This window comes from Seriola lalandi, unplaced genomic scaffold, assembly GCF_002814215.2.
Source record: "Seriola lalandi dorsalis isolate HSWRI2012SDOR001 ecotype SW California unplaced genomic scaffold, Sedor1 jcf7180002054614, whole genome shotgun sequence".
Classification (NCBI taxonomy): domain Eukaryota; kingdom Metazoa; phylum Chordata; class Actinopteri; order Carangiformes; family Carangidae; genus Seriola; species Seriola lalandi.
The window spans coordinates 59854-83176 of NW_019525167.1; the positions used below are offsets into that span (position 1 = coordinate 59854).

At 41.5% G+C, this 23323-nt stretch overlaps 1 protein-coding gene across 5 annotated transcripts in view; it reads right to left on the reverse strand.

Moving 5' to 3' along the window:
• Positions 1-23323, reverse strand: part of cadps2 (Ca++-dependent secretion activator 2) — a 179678-nt gene that overhangs the window by 5736 nt on the left and 150619 nt on the right. For 3 of the 5 annotated variants that reach the window (XM_087177619.1, XM_023419961.2, XM_087177620.1), the window contains 5 exons: positions 23242-23256; positions 20305-20379; positions 19528-19611; positions 19262-19294; positions 6106-6213 (listed from right to left, as the gene is read on the reverse strand). In XM_087177619.1, coding sequence (XP_087033745.1) covers positions 6106-6213; positions 19262-19294; positions 19528-19611; positions 20305-20379; positions 23242-23256 — 315 coding nt within the window. The remainder of the gene's footprint in view (positions 1-6105; positions 6214-19261; positions 19295-19527; positions 19612-20304; positions 20380-23241; positions 23257-23323) is intronic. The other 2 variants (XM_087177621.1, XM_087177622.1) reach the window with 1 other exon arrangement.

The window sequence follows — 23323 nt, forward strand, 5'->3', positions numbered from 1 at the left end:
GGAGGGGTGGTGGTGGGGGGGGGTCCACGGCTCCACTTTGAACTTCAAAGGAGAAAATAAAAAAATCAGGTTCAATCTTTGTAATTTTCATTAAACGCTCTTCCTTCACACCTTCCGCCACCAGACCAGAGCTGCAGAGAAACCAAACGCACCTTTTCCCACCTGAAAAGTGCTCCTCACTTACATCAGCATTCAGCACGCCGATGGTAAAATGCACACATCAGATGGTTTTTATTGAGTCACCAGTCAAACAAGAATGCTCGGGCACATCGCTCTGACACAGTAATGACCCGTAATATTCAGATCTGCTTTAACAGCCGCGGACAGACTTAATTTCACACTGGCAAGGACTGTAATTACCTTCCAATTTAAGAGAGAAAAACAGTCCAAAGGTTATTTCTTTGCACTTGACAAAAGTCAAAACACGTCCGTGATCATTCTGGGGTCACGCAAATATTTGGTTCCATCTATTGTGAGAGAGAAGTCTGACTGTCTCCATGTAATTACATCAAAGTAATGAAGCAGTTTTTTCCCTCAAAGTAGTTAAATGTCAACTGAAAAGAAACGTACATTAACTTACAAGACAGAGTTCAAGTTTAATTAGTCCTGATTTCATTTCTCTGCCTGTGCAAAGTGAATAAATACAGAATGTTTTTACTCTATGAACTGAAAAATCAGCACACGGTCAAAAATTCAGTGTAAATGATTTTGAAACAGAATCTAACGTCCAACAATTTATGATGTAATAGTGTATTTACCACAGTTGGCTGGGTGTCGAACCAGGCACTGTATCAGCAATCCAGCTAATCGGTGACAGAAACTCCCAGCTGAAGTTTTATCTTTCTCATGCTGTTACTTTTGGTTGTTGATATTAATATGTTGATATTAATACAATTTTAACAGGTTTTAACACAGACGTTTACACAAACAGGGATTAAAAGTATATTTATATAGTTTTAATACTGAGAGAAACGAATAAAAAGTGACTGGAGATCAGAAATCTGAAATGCTCCTTTAGCCTCTAAGCTGGTGGGTCGGTGTTTGATTGACAGCTGAGCCAAAAAGAGGGGCGGAGCCACAACGTAAACAAACTTGTAGTAACTGTAGTTTACAAGTCGAGGACAGACAGCATTTTGTTAGCGGAAGTCTTATGATTCCTCTTTTAAATCTTCCAATTATTTTGTGGAAGACGACGCAAGTGACACGCAACGGTGTCATCTGCTGTTTTTAATGCTCGTGTTGCTCACAACCGACAAAACTGTTGCCTTTTGGGAAACAGGACAGCGGTGAGTCCTGACACCACCGGCGTGCGTCGCCATTGACTGAGCTGTTTCACTTTACATTATTCATACAACTTCAAGCGCTGGACTGTTTCTTCGGTTCTCATTGATTTGTCGCCTGCAGCTGAAGCTCGTACGCACCGACCGGAGAGAGTGGCTACGCCCGTTTGTGTTTTAGCTTAAGAGTGACCGAGCTCTCCTTTTTCTTCTCGTCTCTGCACATTAATGAGTGGCGGACATGAGTCTTTGAGATGAGCGCTAATCTTTTCCCGAAATGTAAAACATTTTCAATTCAGCTCGCGCCACTTGAAGCAGATTTGTGTCTATTTGTTCTTCCTTTTGTCACCTTGTGTAGAATTTCTTTAATCTAACATCAACCCTTTTTGCAGGAAACGTCATTGGGACCAGATCGCATTTTCTATTAACGTAATGAAGAAATGTTAAATTTACGTATTTGGCAAGTCACAAGTAAAATGTTACAGTTAAGTTTAGACTTGGTTCGGCTGAGGGACCCTCCATCCACCTCATCCACCTCATCCACCACCTGCTGACTCCGAACATAATCCAGCTCCATCCGTTTGTTAGCACCGCAACTTAACTGGGAAAACCAATGCAACTTCTAAGAGACTGGGCTGCTGATAAAATAAGACAATAATAATGCAAGAAAGAAACATAAGAAATATACATCAACACATTTAAATCAAGTGTATGATTATATTTGATGTATTGCTCAGTTTTATTCTACGGGGTTTGAGAAAGTTGACGTGTGAGGACAGTTATAGTCAAACCAGCTGTGATATTGTCCCGTGTTTCTCGCCCTTCCTCCTTCCTTCCTCATTTTCTCCTCCTTTCATTCTCCGCACTAAATATTTTCATGCTTGGATTTGAGTCGCCTGTTAATCAGCTCGCCTCACCCTCCGAGTTAACAGATGCTCGAGGATGTTGAAATTACTGGATGATATTTGCTGCTCCTATGATTTCTCCCAATTTCCTTCTTTCTACCCCTCCCCTCTCTCTCTCTCCACACACTGAGCGAAACATTTATTTTAGTCTCTGGGAGGCGGACTTTCCTCGAAGCGACTAATCAGCTGCCTGACAGTTCCCTCGCGAGCTACGTTAACTGTCGTGGAAATTGGGTACGAAGGCGCTCCTTAATTGAGCCAATTAGAGGACAAGAGTGAAAACAGATGGAGGGAATATGTCGGGGGGAGGAGGGTGGAGAGGTGGCGGGTGGTCTGCACAGCATTGTGGGTCTGCATTAGTCTATAAGAAAGAATATCTATATGATGAATGGACTGGACGGGTGGGGGTATTCCCTGATGGTGTCACAGTAATGATGTCATTCAAACATTTGACAAAAACTCTGATTTTGAAAGTTCGTAATTTTGTTAAAATGATAAAATAATCTTTATCATAAATAAGTAATTTAACTATTAAGTCTTAAAGTCTTATTTAAATGGTAGGATTGAGTCTAATAATCTTATTATCATAAATATTGCCAGTTAAATGAGATTTTTTGTATTTTCTTGATTCTTCAGCATCTGTTTTATAATGTCACGTTTCAAGATGCTGATTTTCATTTCTAGAAATGTCCCGAATGTAAATAAAACTGCTGCTGAAACAAAGAGGTAGTTATGTAATGACACATGCAAAAAATATAATTATAGCTAAAACAGAATAATTAATGTTGTTCTTAAATCCTCAGGTTTAGTCGTTGAGCTCCTCGTTTATATTTCCTTCACAACATTTTCTTGATTCTGATGCAGAAATCATTGACAAGTTTTATTTCTGTCTTGTTTCGAGATGCTGACACTGAACAATGTCCTAATCTCAAGCTTTTCATCTTGAAGGCCGAACCTGGGATTAAATGAGTTCTTGTTTCTTGTTTCATCCTCGTTAAGCTGCTTCATCAAGGTGATTTGGCTCCTAATGTGAAGAGGATGGAGGTGTGTGTGTGTGTGTGTGTGTGTGTGTGTGTGTGTGTGTGTGGGGCATGTATTACACTTCCACACAAAGACGTTCCCTGGTGAGCACTTGTGCACAAATAAGACAGACAGGCACGTGTGAGCAGAAACAGAAAATCATGAGCATGTTCACAGCTGCGCGTCGTGTTTGTGTCTTTGTGTATCACTTCGCTGTAACAGCCTCTTTCTTCCTCTTTAAATCCATCAGTGTCGACGAACCTTCAGTTTAAAGAAAAGGCGCCGTAAATAAATTTGACTTTGACTCAAACAGACGCTCGTAAACAAGACAATTGCATACCCATAATGCTGCTGGCAGGAGGCCTGACGCTGCTGCATGAACACAGGGTTTACTTTTTCTTTGTTACACACAAACAGCTTCTGTGTGTGTATGTGTGTGTGTGGTAAGTTGAAGGGCTGAGCGGAGACACTTTGAGGCCCCATCGTCACCTCCCCCTCGGCGCATGACTGGGTGCTTCTGAGCTCCATTAGACTCATTCTCCTCAACCCCCCTCCCCTCCCCTCCCCACACACACACACACACACACACACACACGAATCAGAACAGTGCAGCTTGAGCCGCAGCCACAGCACCCCAAACCCTCAGAGGAGGCGACGGGCGGCAGACTCCATCGCTCTGCTTCGTGCTGCTAATGTGTACGAAGGTCTGAGCTGCCATGTCCGCTGCATTGACTCACGCCGGTGAGCTGAGGCGTGTTTGACAACTTGGCACTAAAATATTCTTTTAGATCTGAATCCTGGAGGGGGGTGGTCGGTGGAGAAAACGGACAGCGTGGGACGGGGAGGGATGGATAGATGGATGTAAACGTTGTGTTTCAGCTCCTGCAGAGCGAGCCGACAGCTCTCGGTGTTTCCTAAGTGATAAACAGGTCAACAGAAGCTGTCGGTGTTTTCAGCCTCGACGCGACCTGCTGCTGCTCCGAAACTGGAGAATCGAACTTCACACTAACAGTATCTAACATCTGTAACATCTGACTGCGAGCTCAATTTGTAAAGATTTTTATTAGCTGACTGCACTTCCATACAAACATTTACTGTATATCTTATGAAAAGATCAGATACAGTAAAATGGTAATGTCACATTTGCCAGTTTGACACATTAAAGGTCTCATCCAGTGTAAAGGTCTGTGTCCATGTGTAGTGTGATTATAGATCAGCTCTAGCTTCTACATTAATACTGTGAAAGTATCAAAGCCTCAGTCCACAGAGAAATGCACACAGCCTGTATTCAGAAACTGAGCCTTAAAACCAGCCGTCAGGACTTCTGGAACTTTGTGATGTCACAACAAAGCAGTCACCAAGCCCCGCCCACCTGGACCCACCATCCAAACCTTGCAGGATTTGGTTTCTCTGAGTGTTTTTACCTGAAATCTGCTATATTTTTATTGGATCAGTCAGAAAACAGTCAACCAATCAGAAGAGAGGCTCAGAGCCTCCTCTCTTCTGATTGGCTCACCAACCTGTTGTTCGGAGAGCTCCAGAGAGAAGCCTGAGAGAGGAGATGTGAAACTACACTGAGATGGTTTTTGGTTCTTAAAACCACAATATATCTTCTTATGGATCAACACTGGAAATTCTATCTAAAGTTGAAATATCACAAAAAACTTTTCAAGCTTAAGTCGCCATTAGAAGATGGTAAACTGTGGCCATTAAGAGAAGCACATGGTCATCAACAATACTCAGCTAGGCTGTGGCAATAAAACCAGGATTGATTGGTATTACACCAGGCAGGTTGGGTACATGGGTTCAGACTCTGACCCGACCATCTGCTGCCTCAGCAGAAATCCAGACCATGTCTTCAGGTGTCCTGTGTTGGTGACCTCAAGCCTCAGGAAGTGAACTTGAACCTGATCCTCTGCTGTTATAGTCCATCCACCTCAAGGCTGGACAGGTTGTTCACTCCGAAGCTTTTCTGCTCACCACAGCTTTTCTGCTCACCACAGCACTCTCAGAGTGGTTATCTGAGTGACTATAGTCAGTCTGTCCTCTCTCATGAACAAGGTGTTTCCTCCATAGAGTAAAAACTCTAGAGACCGTTGTTTCAGAAACACTCAAACAAGTCGCGGTCAGAGTCACTGAGATCACAGAGTCGTTGTGTCTCCTGCTGTTCGTTTTCACCTGCCACTGATGAGCTTCACCTGGAGGATGTAACACATTCCCTCACTGACTAGAAGGCCATGATCCCTCACCAGCTTCCCACCTGTGAACATGTACTAATGGGAAACACATGACAAACTGGAGCTACTGCCACTGGGACTTGAACCCAGTAGAGATCGAGAACTTAACCCAAACTATGAATATGGGACCACACTGCTTATCACAGCTTCACCTTGCCTTCCCTTTATGGATCTATAGGGAAGACGAAGCTTTGATAAGAAAGAAATCTAGATCAGACGGGGACGACGGCGACCGCGGGGGAATAACAGTAAAAGGAGGAAATAACAGAGGTAGAGGAGGATGTGAGGACGTGTTCGGGGCAGGTAAAAGGTTTCTGGGCATCCGAAACGTCTGACAGCTGTGTGCAGAAACCTGAAATCCTACAAGAGGCCTGCAACATATCATCAAAGCAGTAAGAAGGGAGAGGTACTCGTCCTTTGAGAGGAGCAAACATGTGTTTGAGGATGTATTTTATCTTAGAAGTTCTTTCTCCGCCTAGTTTTTTTGTCTGATGAGGCCATGAACGCAACTCATCTGTGAACACACCTGGAGAATCAGTTTGTCAAACGGCTATGTCTTTATGAGCTCTGATCAACTGGAGCAGAGCTAACGGGCAGCTGATGGGAGGGGAAATCACATTATCTACCAAAATAAGTGCTGCAATAAAGAAGAATGAGCACACTCACGTCAAACACCTCCTCGATGTAGAGCTCGTCGTTGACGCGGTCTCGGAGGATGTCCTGGTTCTGCCGTACGAAGGTGATGTAGGTGTCGGCCAGATCCATCCCTGGTTTCTGCGGAGGGTGGGGTGGGGGTGGGGGGGCAAACACAGGCGTGAGGACAGCTGGAGGGGGGAGGTCGAATACAGAGAACGATGGCAATCATTGTTTGGCCTGGTGTTAAAGATGCGAACATGGCTGGTGTTCATGGTGCGCATGTTACTACGGCCATGCTCCTCATAAGATAATATCACACTACAGTAGAAACCAGCTGGCTGTACACGACGACCTCTGCACACATTCAGAACAAAAGCAAAGCTTCAGGTTTTTCATTACGGTGAGATGGAGCAGATTCTCAAATAACACTGTCAACAGGAAGAACATACAACAATGCACAGAAAGCTGAAGTCCTGGCGTCCACCTCAACACTAGGGCTGGGTCTCGAACTTTGATACTTTTATGGACCGATCAAATTGATTTTTCGAGGAATAAGTGCTCAAAGATGTTATCTATCCATCCATCCATCCATCCATCCATCCATCCATCCATCCATCCATGGAAACTCAAAACAGATCAGCAGTTTCTTTTTTATTAAAAGAAAACCTTCAGTCCGAAAGTTTGTTTGCGAAACAACCCAGAAAAAAACATCCAAGTATTTTGATTCTGTTGAAGTTTTAACTTTTATTTGTTCTGTCACAAATATTTCGAGGTCAAACAAATGCTCAGTGAGACTTTATAAAGTCTGTATGAGTAGTTAATTGAGTTTTGCTAACAGTATTGATCTCCTGAAGAGAAATTCTAAAGAGAACAAATCATGACTTCAGGGTTTCGCTGTGGCTCCACTGACCTGCAATAAATTTTAATTTTCATGAAGCTTTTCTTACGTGTTCTCACAGTTTACCACATTGTTGCCTTGAATTCAATTCGATTTCCATTTTATTCATATAGAATCAAATCACAACATACATTATCTCAGAGCACTTGACAGTCTGATGTCAAGACCTTACAGGATTACACAGAGAAACTCAACAGTTGGCGACAATGGAGAAAAACCTCCGACCCTCACTACGGACCTTTTAGATTTAATACAGTTTGATTTTGATCCTTAACTCAGATATGTAGATATACATGAAGTTTTAACAACACAACGTTGTGTTACCTCCCAGTTTCCCAGTGATCAAACTGAAAGAGAATGATGCCAGAGATGTGAAGCAGCAGCTGCATCTCAGGAAACAACATATGCTGGTGTTCCTCTTAGGAAAACTAATTCTGTATAAAAACGAGTATACGCAAATCTATTCATAGGGCTTCAATGAACAATGAATGACTAATTTCATTATCGATGAATCTTTTATTCTGTGAAATGTAAGAAAACAGATAAAAAGCCTGTCACAGTTTTCTAATGTGAAGCGTGACGTCTTTAAATGGACGCCAACGAACAGTCAAGAACTGAAAGATATTCATATGAAAATAGAGAAATGCAGCAAATCCTCACATCTGAAGAGCTCTAACCTGACGATGCCTGGTGTTTAGATACACACTGTGTTCTTATTAATTGCTTTAATCAACTGACGAATCAACTTGTCCATGAGCTCTAATACTTTTCCAACTGGGAATGTGGCGTTAATTGACCTTGAATTCAATGTCAATTATCTTTATGTTGTTTGGCTTGGTGAAGAGATTTAAGGAGGTAGCTGTATGTAATAAAAAATGTCAGATCACAAAAATCAGAAGAGCAGGTGAGTACCAGCCAAACTCTGTAAACCCCTGCCAAAAAACATTTTAATGCAATTTGAGCAAGGTTGAAAACTGCAAAATTGTGGGAAAAATAGTATATGTAGTACAGAATCCATAAGATGAGGAAATGATTTATTAAAAACCTTCCAGCCTCTGTACAGGTTTTCGTGTGTGTTTTTGTTACACTGGTTTACACTCCAAGAAGACGGGGAACAAACGTTCAGCATCACCTGCTGCTTCCTGTGTGAAAACAAGAAGAAAAAATCTAATTTCTCCAGAAGCTGCTGGAGCTGTTACACCGCAGGAAACATTAACTGCTGAGGATGCAGCGGTTTGTTTGGCGAGGAGAGGCCAGAGGCAAGACAAGTGGGTAAAGCCCTGTTCGTTCACACTCCCTGTTGTCATGGAAGATTACAACTGTAATGCTTATTGTAATTACTCTGACATCTTTCACACCCGTTTTCTCTGAGCCGGCAAGCGTTGGCCCCGGGGGGGGGGGGTTGTTCTGCTCCAGCGCTGCTGAGCATGGCACGTCAAGTCCCCTGTGGTACAACAAGGATATATAGAGCCTCAAGAAACCAAGAGACCTTTTGGCTTCACTTAAAGGCAAAAGGCAGGTTATAAATTTGGGATTGTGACTATTTGCTTATCAAAGACAAAACAAACTATCACATGCTAATGGAGGAAAAAAAACAACAGTCACCTCCGTCACAAACAGCATCATCTTTGACAAGCAAAGAGGCAGCTGTGGAAATGTGGACAAGCCAGGGAGTTTAGAGACAGCTCCCTCTCTCGACGCTGACTTCCTGTGATAGGGATGCCTGATTCGCACAAATTCATGTTTTTTAAGTAATTTTTAAATAACACTTTTGGTACATAGGTGCAAATAAACAAATTCTAACTGTTCTCTAAGCAGAGCTCAAATTCTACTTTACGCATTCGCACAATGCTTGATGCATGCTTGGAGTAAAGTTTGTCATTCGGCAGCGCCCATGTATTTCAGTCCATGCAGCTGGCACATACATCCACGTGTAAATGCATCCACCCACGCAGACATCTAATATATATAGAGTTGAGATAATAATCATTTAGTTGGCTGACAGAAAATTCATCGGCAAACTTTTTAACAATCAATTAATTACTCAAGTGGTTGCAACTTCTCCAATGTGAGGCATTGCAGCTTTTTTTTCTGCATTCCTAGAAAAATCAAACACAATGTAGTATAACCTCTCTGATAGTCAAACTACTGGTGGAAAACAACAATCCCAGCAGCTGTTTCCGAGGCCACTAACAGCGAGTGACAGACCGAGATCAGTCAGAGTCGCTCGGCTGTAATTCAGACGGACTGCTGGACGAGAAAACCTGCAGATACCAGGGGTTAAAGTGGGGTCACATGGCTGCAGGGGCATCTGTTGTGTGTGTGTGTGTGTGTGGGTTTGTCTGTGCAGGTAAAGGAGGGGTTGTGTGAGTGTAATGTTCATCCAGAGAGAGAGAGGGAGGGAGGGTCAGGCCTAGTGATTGACAGGCCTGTCAGAATCCCCATAATCCTCTGGAGCGAGTGGAGAGGAGAGAGTCTGGCAGGTCGAGGATCATTGTCGACGTCTTGATGAGAATGAAAGCATGAACCACGTACGTGTTACAGTACTTGTCATGTTCTGTTGTAGCAGACACTTTCAGGTCAGTCCCACGTAAGCACAGATACATTTCAAAACTGTTTACATGTCAGACGTTTTCTCTTCACGCCGAGCCTTTATCAATCATTTTCAGAAAGTTCTCCATCCAGACAGGACGTCTGCCAGGGGATGTGGACGACGTTGACCCTTCATCAACACTGTCAAGATCATTATTGTTCGATGAGTGCAGGTAGTCTCACACACTGGACTCTTTCACCTCTCCACGACTTATCCAAACTCCTTCCTCCTTCAAGTCCTGAGTGCAAAGGTTCTCGAGTCCTTTCCTTTCCTCAGTACACCTGCCTGCTGAGTCAGGGGAAGGGCGTCCTCCTTCAGCACTACTTCACCACTTGTGTCCACAAGCGGATTCCTGGGTTACTGCCACAACAAGCCTCCATGACCCTTCTGGCCACAGCTCAAGCCAAACGAACAAGCCTTCGCAACACAGGTTTTAAACATGGCCGATTCTACCCCGATTCTACAGTGCATGCACACCTGGAAAAAGGGCCAGGATTTACTGCACTTGTCTGCAGATCTCCCAAACAACCTGATTCACCAAGTGGTGGTCAGTTCACATAGGTCCACAGATGTGATAATGCAAAGTTGGTCACCCTTGGCCTACCACGTTCTGGCACCAGGTACACCTATGAACTACCTCTGGCTTGAACATGGTGTTTGCACAGAAGGCTGAGTACCACACTTTGTAGATCAGGTAATCAGTTTCAAGTAATCACCTCCTCCTAGATTTCTCTCCACCGTGTTTCCAAGCGAGGACCTTACCAGAGCGTCCAAGATAACCAAATACTCAGAACTGTTTGCTGTATCGACCTGCAGTCGTATTAATGCTACATTCTCGTGATTATTCCCACAAATACTGATAAAAAACAGGGTCCATCTTCTATCATTGAGTTTGGTTTCAAAACTGGAGCTTTGTATAGAGCTAGGCCTATTTACAATATTCCTCTCGCACCAAACAAGTGACATTCTACATCTCATGAGTCAGTTTTGAAACCCAGTAATCATCATGCCGAGACCCCGGCATCAGGCAACCTGCTGTGGTGTTTGGTGGGTCGACATGGCAAGTTACTACACTGGTATGTTGGTACGCATAATCAGAAGTGGGAAACTACCACTAGCAATATAACATAGAGAAGATGACTGCTGTTTGTTGAAAGTTTTGGGACAGGAATTCTTTTAATTAACAGAATTTAACGAGGTAACATTACAGTTTCAGTATGTTCATCTATACAAAAACCTACCAAGCTGTAAATGAATTATTTTAAAAGCATATAATCATTTTAAAGTATTATTGGTTTCCCTTTGACCTTTTGATTTTGGAACGTACAGAACTCGACCTCGAAGTTCAAATTCTGACATAAATGCTGGAATTGTACGTCTTAACGTCTTCGTTAACAACTCTGGGGACCTATGCAGACGAGGGTGTTAAAGGTAACCATAGGTCGACGTGCACTTCTCTCATGTCTTGACAATGCCTTTGTGTGAACTTGCACATAAAGCAAGTTGATTGGTTGATTCACCTCCTGTCGGGAGGTGTGTTTTCAAATGGAGATGAAACTAATGTAAACGTACTAGATAGGTGTTTAAAAGAAACTGCCGCACAAAAAAAAAAACGAGCGACCTCCACACACTTTGTGGAACCTGGAAAAGTATAGTTCATGCATAACTCTGACTCTGACTCCAACTCTTACTATACTTTGAAAAGTCATTGTCCTTCGGTGTGAGACTGCTTTTCACGGTTTGGCCCATGCCCCTTAGTTTCAATGAAGGGCAAAAAACACACAATGATATTTTACACAATAGTGTTCCCCTAAATTCGAATTAGTAATTTGTGTTTATCCCTTTCCTGTTTCAACATGACAATGTACGGTGGCCCTGAGAGCTCAAATTCACCAAATACACAAATGCGATGCAAATACTCACAACACAGCGTTAGTGTTTTCAAGGGACACAAAAAAAAGTGATGAACCCGGCTGGGACGCAGTTGTTAGTTCAAGTATTATAATACATCCATGCAAAAGTGCGTGTCAGCCTGGTTCATCACTTCCTTTTTTGTGTCCCCTGGAAACACTTCCATTGTGTCCCAGTGGTTCGGCCCGTGCCCTTTAGTTCCTCTGAAGGGAAATATCAATCCTAAGACACACAATGATATTTTACACAATGGAGTTCCCCCAAATTTGAATTAATAGTTTGTGTTTGTCACTTTCCTGTTTCAACATGACAATGTAAAGTGGCCCTGAGAGCTCAAACACACGAATTCGCTGCAAATATTCGCAACACAACGTTAAGTGTTTCCAAGGGACACAAAAACATGATGAACCGGGCTGGGACGCACTTTTTGTATCATAATACATCTATGAAAATGCATCGCAGCCTGGTTCATCACGTTTTTGTGTCCCCTGGAAACACTTCCATTGTGTTGTGAGAACTGATGAAGATATTGTCTGAATTTGTTTGTGTTTTGTATATTTGAATGTTTCTTAAGTTGCAGTGCGTTGAGCGTTTTCAGGGCCACTGTAACAATGCCCCTGTGCATAAAGACAGATCCATAAAGAAACGGTTTTCCCAGTTCGCTGTTGTAGAACTCGACTGACTTCAACCCCAACCTCAAACAACTTTTGGATGAACTGAAGACCCCACTGTGAGCCAGGCCTCATCACCCGGCATCAGTGTTGGACCTCACTAAAGCTCTCGTGCAGCCTGTTTCAAACATCTGGTGGAAAGACTGAAAGCGGAGGAAGAGTAGTAAGCAGAGTTGGTAGACAAGTAAAGTGAGGGTGGAGGGAAAAAAATAAAAATAAAATAAGATTAAGATCAACGTATCAACAAACTATATCTGTACGAGAGTGGATGGGGTCAAAGCGAGAGGAGAATCTGTACAACACCATTCGAGTGTGTCCGTGTGCGTGTCACTGGCAACATATCACTGCCCCTGCTGTCACTTGAGACATCAATATCCCCCCTCCATCCCCTTAAGGCTTAGTCTCAGTCATTTACCTCTCTTTTCTCTCGCTCTGACGAGGTGACAAAGCAGCATGACAGATCCGAGATGCCGGCACAGTTCCAGCCACCGAGATTAAGACTTTAACACGAGAGGAAAGAAAGACAGACAGAAAGAAAGAAAGAAAGAAAGAAAAAAAAAACATACAAGCAGCTGAGCGCTCTTGTCACGCTCTGCTCTCGGCCTGTTTTGTCTCCTTCACTGTTTCTTCACTTGTAGCCAAACACCAGTAATCCCCTTCCCGCCCGGATAATGGCCGCCTCGTTGCTCGTCAACATTTGACAGCCAAAAAAACCCAAAACAAAACAAAACAAAACAAAATACTGACTGTAAAATTAAGCAGTGCTCAGATACAGACAGGGAGGGGGAGAGGATTGAAGTGGGGGGGGGCTGTTGATAATGAGCAGTTAGCATCGGAGGAGGGGGAGGAGGAGGAGGAGGATGAGGAGGAGGGGGAGGAGGAGGGCAGTGAAATGCCAGGTAATTACGCACCACTACCGGCCCCCGTTTCCTGCCCTGGATTAATTTCATTTCTGCCAGGTGCAGGTTGTGTGTGTACAAAGATGTGTATCTATAAAAGCATGATGTCCTTCTATAACTTAAAACAACTGCTTTTTATCATATTAAAATACAGAGAAGAAGAAAATATTTGTTGTTCACGTTGCATGTGTTTTATCCAAGAGTTGAAAAAGACATGTTTTTTTGGATAATTTACTGAACGATTCTGTAAATGTTCATTAATCGATGATTTGAATAATCTTTTCAACTTTTTCATTTTGCAGCAAATATTTTCAAGTTTTTTTTCTCAAGTAATAAAGTTTTTTGTGAATATTTAAAACTTTAAATGTGTATCACACATGTGAAACTTTGTGACATGTAGTGAAATGTTAAATATATTTAAAATGTTGTGTAAAAGCATTTCTGTCTGATAAACTGCATCTTTTACGTGTGTGAACTTATTCTGCACATGATATACTGTTCATGTGAAAGGTACTGCACATGTGAAAGGTACTGCACATGTGAAAGGTACTGCTCATGTGAAAGGTACTGCACATGTGAAAGGTACTGCTCATGTGAAAGGTACTGCACATGTGAAAGGTACTGCACATGTGATCTTTTTTCTATCCAACTCAAACACAAAGGTCACACACAGACTAAGGTTTTTCTTTCTCGCTGGAGGAAGCAGGTCAACCTGTTTGTACACTGTTGTCTGTTTGTTCTGTGTTGTTTTTATACTTTACATCTCAATCAATGCATTTCAACATAGTACTTTACTTTCATATCTGTGGTGTATTTTGGTTTTATGATAATGAAAATGTGCTATTTTAATCACACTGTACATGTAAAAGCACAACTAGCGACGAGAGTTGATCCCCTGACAAGAACTAGCTAACATGTTTTTAAATAGTGTGTGGTGCTTCGGGCCCCTGAAAGGCCGGGAGCGGCCCTGCAGGACTGTGTTTCTGTTAAAGATGGTGAACAGCCAGTGACGACGATAACTCTTCCAATGTTTGTGTTCCTGCTTTGCCAGCGTGCATATGTTTGATAGGAGCATGTGTGGCTGCCACCGTCACTGCTATCTTGGCTGTACAGGCGTGAACACGTCGGTGCTGCTGAACACGTGTGAGTCAGTGTGAGAAACACACACTGAACCTCTCCAACCCCGAACACTGTCAGTGACGTCACGCCACAGATGCTGCACTCCAAGAAAGTATTAATGTTGAATTAATCTTCGATCCAGGACTGTGTCCGGGACAAATTGGGGTCATGGGTACTTTTCTAAGGGTGCCATCAAAGGAGAATATAAACTATAATGTTTACAGATACACCTGTACACCAGGTGAGAGCTACAAAGATAATATCAACTCTAATGAAAAATGACATTAGACACATTAGATATAAAGTAAAGCTAATGCTGTTTTGGTAAAACTAAAGAAATGAGAATTTATAGGAAAAAATATAAATACTATATATATATATATATATAATGTAGAACATCATTAATTGTCTCATATTTATGATAAACTTTATGATATATTAATGATAATGGTGGTAACAGCTACATTATGGCAATATAAATTTACTTCATAATAGTTTGTCATCATTATATTAAAAACGTTTCTGACAATTAAAGGTGAAACTCACAGGCATGATTCTGTTGACAGCTCTGAGCTGATGTGTTGTGAGTTAACATTAGTTCACGTTATAGTTTTAGAGACTGACACGACGAGCTGCTCACTGCTCAGTGCGCTAGGGCGGCGCGATGTCACATGGCGATTATTTTGGCAGATATTGCGACGTTTGATTTCAATTGGAATGATCGTTTTTTCCATTTCATTTCGATGATGATGTGATTTTTGTTCGGGCTTGTACCAAACAAACATGTTCCTTTACGTGCGGAGGATATGATTTGTAGGTTTGTTTTAAATCGAAATGATCTTAAAAAACACTGTGAAAAGCCAATGATAGGAACCTTTATGTTGCCGCTGGCCCGACCACATCGAACACCTGCTTTTAATTTATTGAATTTATTTATTTTTTTACGTCAGTCCGATTTTGCGCTAAAATTCATTCATGGCGAAACTTGGGAATCAAAATACATCTCTGGTTAGCAACAAGAAGAGTTAAAAGGAAAGAGTCAAGAGACAGATGGTGGATGGACAAGTGATCCATTCAATCCTGAGAGTTCGCTCGTTATCATTCAAATTAAAAGCGCTCTGGGAAGACGTTATTTCGCCTCGTAATGTTGCGGGGTCCGATGTGGCTGCCATGAAGTGGGAAAGGTTGGGAACCACTGGCTGATAAACATTAACTGGCCAAAGCTGATAAAATCTAGAAAATGACAAGGAACTACTTAAAGCATGATTCTGACCGTGACGCAACTGGGCAAAGGTACAAGTTACAGAGTAAAAGGTGAGATTATTTTCATTGTCAGGTAAGAACATCAGTGACAGACGGACAGACAGGTTTGTCCAGGTGGAACAACGTCTCAAAAACAAGGTGAAAGTAAAATATAAACGTAAGAAGTAACACGTTTAAATTGTAAATCTGTAGAATGTAAACACTCCAGGGTGAAAGCTTCATCTTTTCGTGACAAGGTTTTGGAGGCGGAGCCGTCTAACGAGGTGGCTCAGTGGCCCCGCCCCCTACTCCCCCCTCCCCCTGCGCCTCCTTGCTCTTCGTCCCACCTGGAGAAGAGGCTTACCTGCGTCAGGTTCCCTCCACACAAAAGACCAAAAGGCCAAGGTAGCGGTTACATTATAATTTCAGTGGAGGGGGAGGCGGCTGAGGAGGAAGTCTGGACGGGAAACCAGAGAGCATGATGGGACAGGTGGGGTGTGGCGCGGCGGGGCAGAAGATTAAGGAGGTTGCGTGAGGTCGTGCTGCTCTTTATCTCAGCTGATCAGTGACTCAGCGCAGGATCTTCTCACATCTGGTGTTTCGGGCGTGTGACATACAAAATACAGAGAGCGCCGTTTCTGCACTTAACAAACTTATTCTGTATTTTTTAATTTAGTAACATGAACCTATGAATTACTTAATAAAGCTCAGAATTTCATATATACTATTCATGTATCTCAAGATGCTAATTGGCCTTAAATGAAATACAAATCAACTTCTACAATGTAGTTTTGCCTTTTTAAAATAAGAAAATTAGTAAATTAATAATTTAAACATGTTAAATAAAATCCATCATATAATTTTCAAATCATTTCAGCTGCGATTTCCATAAAAAAAACATGTAATAAACATACGACGTCAGTTAATAGATTAATACACCTACTATAAATATATCATTCTGGTATCAGGAACAGTGAAAGGTCTGGACTCCTTTTCATCCCGGTTTATATATTTTCATATTATCACTGTGATATCAAAGACGTCCACAGGTAAAGTGTTGAGGTTACACCTGGAGTGAAGCTGATTTAACTGCGTTATTCATATGAACCAGAAACATCATTGTTCTGTGATAACACGTGTTAAAGTCTTTTACTTCTATAATATTTATAACAGTTTGAACTCTGAATCTGTTTAGTGACGTCTGCGATTGTCGCCTCTGTAACGTCTGACTACCTTCTCTACACGCCGTGAGCTTTTCTGTGTCTGGCTGTGTTGGTTTTTTCTTTCCCTCTCTGCTGTAGCGATCTTGATCTCAGCGACTTCACCTGATTAAATAAAGGCTACGCTGAGCGTTAGATGAGAGGGTTGATATCCGTCTCATCATGTCCGTTAAACGCAAAGCTGCAGCCGGAAGCTTAAAGACCGGGAGCGAGGCTCGGGCCGATGTTCAATAATATCAAACATCATGATGTTTCAGGCCGTATGTGATATTTTTCTTAAACTGTTAAACTGTTTAGTGTCAGAAGCATCTACACCTGAAACATAAAATACAATAATCTAATAATTGCCAACAGAATCAGTGACTTCTTTTCAAATCACTTCTTTTTTATATTTCTTGATGTGATGTCGTTTTTTTATCCTCCTCCTATTGTTCTCATTGTGTCTTTACTGCTTTTATACAGCGTCTACTCTCTTTGTCCTCATTTATACTGGAGTATATTGTATGTGTGTGTCTTCACTCTTAACTTTACCTTAATTCTGTCCTGCTTCTGTTTGGCCTTACTGTTGTTTTCATATTGCCTTTAAGCCGCTTGTAAACTCTTTTTTTAAAGGTGATATAAGAATAAAATTACTATTATCACATAATTATATATTACAAAAGAAACATCTGGAACATTAAATACGTATATACGTTTTACTAAAACATAATTGGATCAGTCTCACGTAGATGTTACTGTGGTTTCTGTACCTGTAATTGCTTTATCTTGTTAATGTACATTTTCATTGTAAGGTATTATTGTTTATTGTTTTAAACGTAGAGTTATTCAAATGATTTTCTTTGTTCTGCTTTGTTTCTGCTTTATTGATATAGTGTCAATATATACAGTATATATATAAATATAATATATAAGAGGTAGTATTATTTTTTGGTTTTTGTGTGTGGACCCCAGGAGGACTAGTGACACCTGTGTGGAAGCTAATGGGGATCCAAATAAAGAAATAAATACGAGATATGGTAATATTGATTATTGTGATATTTGGCCTGGACTATATCGAGATATTACATTTTGGATATCATCAAATCTTAGTGGGAACAGGGTGAAACAGTTTGCCTGGCCTCGGCCTGAAAGTGCCTCTAAAACTTAGTAATCAACACAACATCTGTTTCATCTGTATAAAAAAAAAACAAATTGAAAGAAATAGTCCAGAATACAAACGACAGACTTTCATTCGTTCAGTTTTCTTGTTCGACTGAAAACACCCGAGCTGCAGTCGAGAAGAAAGGTTCAGAGAGTTTTTTTTGTTTAGCTTCAGACAGAGCCAGGCTAGCTGTTTCCCCCTGTTTCTAATCTTTGTGCTAAGCTAAGCTAACTGGCTGCTCTGCTTAGCTTCATATTTACAGAACAGACGTGAGAGCGGCAAATTAGCATCACGTTTAAGGTTAATGAAAGTTTGTGGTTAATATGAAAAGAAAAAGATTAAAACATTAATTCCAGAAATTTGGCCTCTTGTATAAAAGTCAAATGTGTTCCATGTCCATCCACCACCCTGATGTAATAATCGCTAAGGATGCTGGGATACTGGACAGAGGGCAGGTGAAGCTGAGCTTTAAAAATAATTAAGCAATCAAATAAAATAAAAAAAGTTAAATTATCTGCGGAGCATCAATATTAGTCGGTGTTTGGTCATGTTCAATAGGAATTTTCTTTTTTCTTTTATTGTAGCAGTCAAAAACATCTAATTACAGATTACTACTCCAAGTTAGAAGGAAAAAAATATTTTCTTTTTAAGTATTAATTTTCATTTTGGGTGAAATTCTCCTCCGAAGAGTTTGGATTAAAGCCCGAGAGGTTTGGAACAACTGATTTTAAAATATCTTTAATCCCAGCGGACGCTTTTAAAAAAGTGCCAGGATTCATATTAGAGATGGAAAATGTAAAACGTGCAAAAAATTAAAAACAAATCCAAAACACAGAGGAATTGTACTTTGTTAATATTGAGCTGTTAATCACTTTAGCAAACGAGGGGTCACCTTCTCTTTGTGAGATCTAATTCTGGAGACTGAACCTGTCTCTCCTTCACACCTCGAACGTGGCGACGTAAACGCCTCGTCACCTTGACACTTTAACTCCTGCTTCGTCGTCTCCTCCTCCTCCTCCTCCCGCTCGCCTTGACGCAGCCCCTGATCTTTGCCACGCCGCCATCGTTCATTAACCACTGAACACCCGAACGCCGCCGCCGCCGCCCACAAACCGACACCGCAGCAAAAACACATCTCCGAGGAAGAGTGCAATTAATTAGGCTTGTTGTGTGATCTTTGGCTCCGGAGCTGCAGATGGAATAAAAACCCTCTTTATATTTCACACATGTTTAACACCGTGTGACGACAAACTTAAAAAGAAAAAAGAAAAAGGAAACAATATAAAAAAAAAACAACATGAAAAAACAACAACCAACAAGCACATGAATGAGTGCAAAGAGCGGCCGCTCTGCATTTCCAGGCTGCCTCCTTTTTTCTTTTTTTTTTCACCAGACACTTCCACCGTCTGAATGTGGATGGAAACACAAATATGGAAAGTGACTGTGACCGACGGGGTGAATAATGAAACGGCAGGCAGATCGACAGACTCACAGGGACTTCCACATATTTGGCAGCTGCTTTCACCTTTCAGAGGAGGAGGAAGAGGAGGAAGAGGAGGAGGAGGAGGAGGAGGAGGAGGTAGAGGGGGGGAGGAGAAGGAGAAGGAGGAGGAGTAGAAGAAGAAGGAGAAGAAGAATCACACTGAAGTTCAGCTGGGAAGATCTGGTTTCCAGCAAATAACAGGTTTCCTGTGTGAGCGGTGAAAGCAACAGCTCGGTGCTCTCTCTGTTTCCAGGAACAAAAACATGGCGACTCACTGTGAAAGAGAGGATTGAAGAGAAGAATGTCCCTTCATCGTATCTGGAGAGCTTGGAGAGGACGCCGTCTAAAACACCGGCAAACTGCGGGGGGGGGGGGGGGAAAAAAAATTTAACATCTTCATTTTCCCTTCAGGTGTAATTAAACTTTGCATCATGTAAAAATCTGAGTCATTTTAAATACAAGATAAAAAATAAAAAATATAAAAAAGATCCTAATATATAAAAAGACATTTTTTGGAAAATGAGCCTAATAAATAAATAAATAAACACATTAATAAAAAAACAAAAAGAAAAATTATCCTAAAAAAAAAAACTATATTTAATGTATAGAAAATCAAATTAAAAAAAATCCTATAGCCTAAATGAAAAATAGGCTGTATGGATAAGAATTAATATGAAAATTTAAGAAATAATATACAAGTGACAAATCCATTGTGTTTCCAATAGTACAGCTTTTTTAATAAAAAAAAGACAATAAAATATAAATTATATAACAATAAAAGAAAAAACAAAACGAAAAGAGACAAAATAAAAACTATATAAATATGTTAAATTCCCTCAAGAAAGAGAAAAAATAAATACATCCAAAAAATCCATAAAATTCATATAATAATTTAAAACAAATCTATATTAAAAATGTTAATCATATTTCCAATTAGAGTTCAATTTGCCTGCTACTTTATATTTTATATTTAAAAATGTAAAGGTAAATAAAAATGACAATAAAAAGATAAAGAGTGAGAGGATTTGACTGGAGGATAAAAAGAGATTTACCTTTGAGACGAGGGAAGAAATCATTTCTTTGAATGCCTCGTCAATCAGGACATCGATTTTGGAGTGGTACTGTTGCTGCAGAGGGGAGGGGGTGTGTTTGTGTGTGGATGGGGGAGACATTAGGGGAAGGGGGGGGGGCAAAAAGCATTATTTCATTATTTTCATAAAACTGATGGGACACAAAGGCTTAAAAAAAAAATGACTCCTCGCCTCCCTGATACCGAACAACAGCATTGTCTGTGCTGTAAAAGACAGAAAGAAAAACCTACAACACTATGAACATCAAGTCCTCTCTCTCACACACACACACACACACACACACACACACACACACACACCCCTCCCCAACACGGCGAGGTGTGAAAACCTTCCCATCCGTGTAACGCCGCTGAGTTAAGCAGCTAATAGGACCATTATGCAGCTGAATGACATTCCCGTCTGCGCTGGAAAAGCGAAGGAATCTGAAGGATACTTTTTGTGCGTCTCCCCACAATTAGAGCAGCCTTGTATTTCTCTAAAGCACCGGTCCAGCTGCGAGGACCAAAGGCTCACACAAGATTCAATTAATCCGCCATTTCATGTCTCGTTTGGCAGCACCCCCCCCCCCACCTAAAAACATATTCATGGCACCTTTTCCCTTGAAGGAAGGAGAGCAGAAAAAAAAAGGCTGGGGCTGAGCGCTGAATGGCAGCAGCAGCAGGGGAGTTCATCTCTTGGCGACAATGCCCTTTCACTGGCCGTCTAAAGAACACCCAAATTAAAAATTTCAATCAACAAAGAGCACAGATCGCTGACAAATTGCGGGTCCAGGGAGGTCACCGCTGCCGGCCCTAATTTTGTTTTTTTTCTTCTTTCTTTTTCCCTCCACAAGTCGGCAAAATGGCAGCTCTCTTTCAGCGCCGAATCTTTCAGGCAAATCTTGAGAGGTTTTCTTTTTTTTCCTCTTCTTACTTCAATTAACATCGCTGCTTTTTCCTTCTTCTCCTTTTTTTTTCTTTCTACAAAGACGCCCACGAAATAAAAAAAAAAAAAGCAGAGAGAAGGAGATGAAGAAATGATTTGGTCTTTGCCATGTGCACAGCAAAACCTGAAAAGAACAATTACTGCTTTTAAAAACATTTATCTGGTCATTGAGCTGCAGCCACTGCGGCTACTTCAGCTCTCTGAGACGTTTTAGATTCTGAACCGGGTCACATTTTCAACATGACCCCCCCCCCGCCACACACACACACACACACACACACACACACACACACACACACACACACACACACACGCAAAAAAGTGAATTAGCATTTTCATTGATTTGAGTTGATCACATCAGTCGAAGCAGAGGAGTTGTGGACGAGCGGCGGGAGAATTTGTCAGCGAGGCGTCAGAAATGGTCGATCGCAAATTGTCCGCACCGTAGGTCTGGGTCAAGTTCACATTGACACCTCTTCAGACCGGCTGGTCAGGGGTCAGAGGTCAGGAGGCCTCATTCACAGCACCTACTGGAAAACTGAGCCGCAGACGTGGAAGATCACTGCGGCTGCTGAAATCAGGAAGCTACAGCTGAAGGAGACGTGATGGATTTGAGCTTCACCATGTGTAGTTGTGCGTTTCATAATTGTGGCATCGGACAAACATGCATACTATATATTTTTATCTTAGCAAGTTTACATCTTACACTACACCACACAACATCTGCTCAAACCACCAACAGCTGGATGAGCTCACCACTCATGACTCCACACGGAAGAAGCAAAGAAATTAAATTCTGATGAATCTAATGTCGATGACTTTAAAGGTTTGTGATGGTTGAGGTAACCTGACGAAGGCCTTCGCAGGAAGGGGAGGAACTTTCAAAATAAAATACTCAGGCAGGCAATTTTGATGAACCATGTCATGTGACGTAGTAGGAGGAGCCGCAGTCTGAGGAGCTTTTGAAATCTAGTTATCCTGCCAGTAGACGATTCATTGCATGTAAAAATCAACAGTCACCTCTCTGCAGCTGCCTGGACTTCCTCCCTCGTAGGAAGCTGATCGGTCCGAACAGCTAGGAGTTCAACAAGATGGATTCACGATTGTGAGAAATCCTGCTGCTTTGCAAAGTTACAAAGATCTGAGAACTGAATACTTCAGCGTGAGCGGTTTCTTCTGCAGAGGTTGAATTATTTTAACATCGACAGACGCCTGATTGTGTTATTTTTTAAATGAGATGCAACAGCTTAAGGTTTTAATTCGTCCCATGTGCAAGTGGCTCGTTTCCTCACACAGCTTATGAGTATGCAGCAGTGAGATAAACTGTGTGTACAAACATAAAAACACAGGGCACATGAATACAACACCAAGACCAAAAGATAAAGGACAATAAGTTAATAAAAACAAAACAGAAACAGTCGTTAGTCGACAATAAGTTCAAACAAAATCGACCTTTTTCCTCCTAGAATTTAGGCGGGAGATTGAAGAGGAAATAAAAGAGTTCTTCATCATTTGAACTGTGATTATTGTCTTTTTTTTTGCTGCAAAAAGAACTTCCTTAATCAAAAAAAACAAAAAAAAGGAAAACATGGGGTTTTCACCTAATGCTGATGATATGATGCTTTACATTACTGGTGCTCGGTCCAGGTCCTGGATCGCCCCAGCTCTGCATGTTTTCCATTTTCTTTGCTTCACCTGCATCTAATGACCACGACCAGGTGTGTTCAGTTCGTCAACAACTTCTCAGGTGTGAGCACAGTAAGGAAACTATGCAGAGCTCTGGTTCTCCTGAGGCCGCTGTAGCTCTGAAATGGACCTTAAAACGAAGGTATGTGAGTGATTCCTGACGAACCGCAACGTGTGATTAATGATGTCGGAGTAAAGATTTAAAAACACATCACTCTTTTTCTGATTGAGTTCATGTGGAGAGGTGTGAGAGGAAAGTAAAGGCGATGAGGCGATGGAGGGACTTACCCATTGTTTGTCACTCTGGGATTCAAACAATGATGAGCAGGACACATGGACATGAGGGACGGGCGGGGGGGGGGGGGGGGCA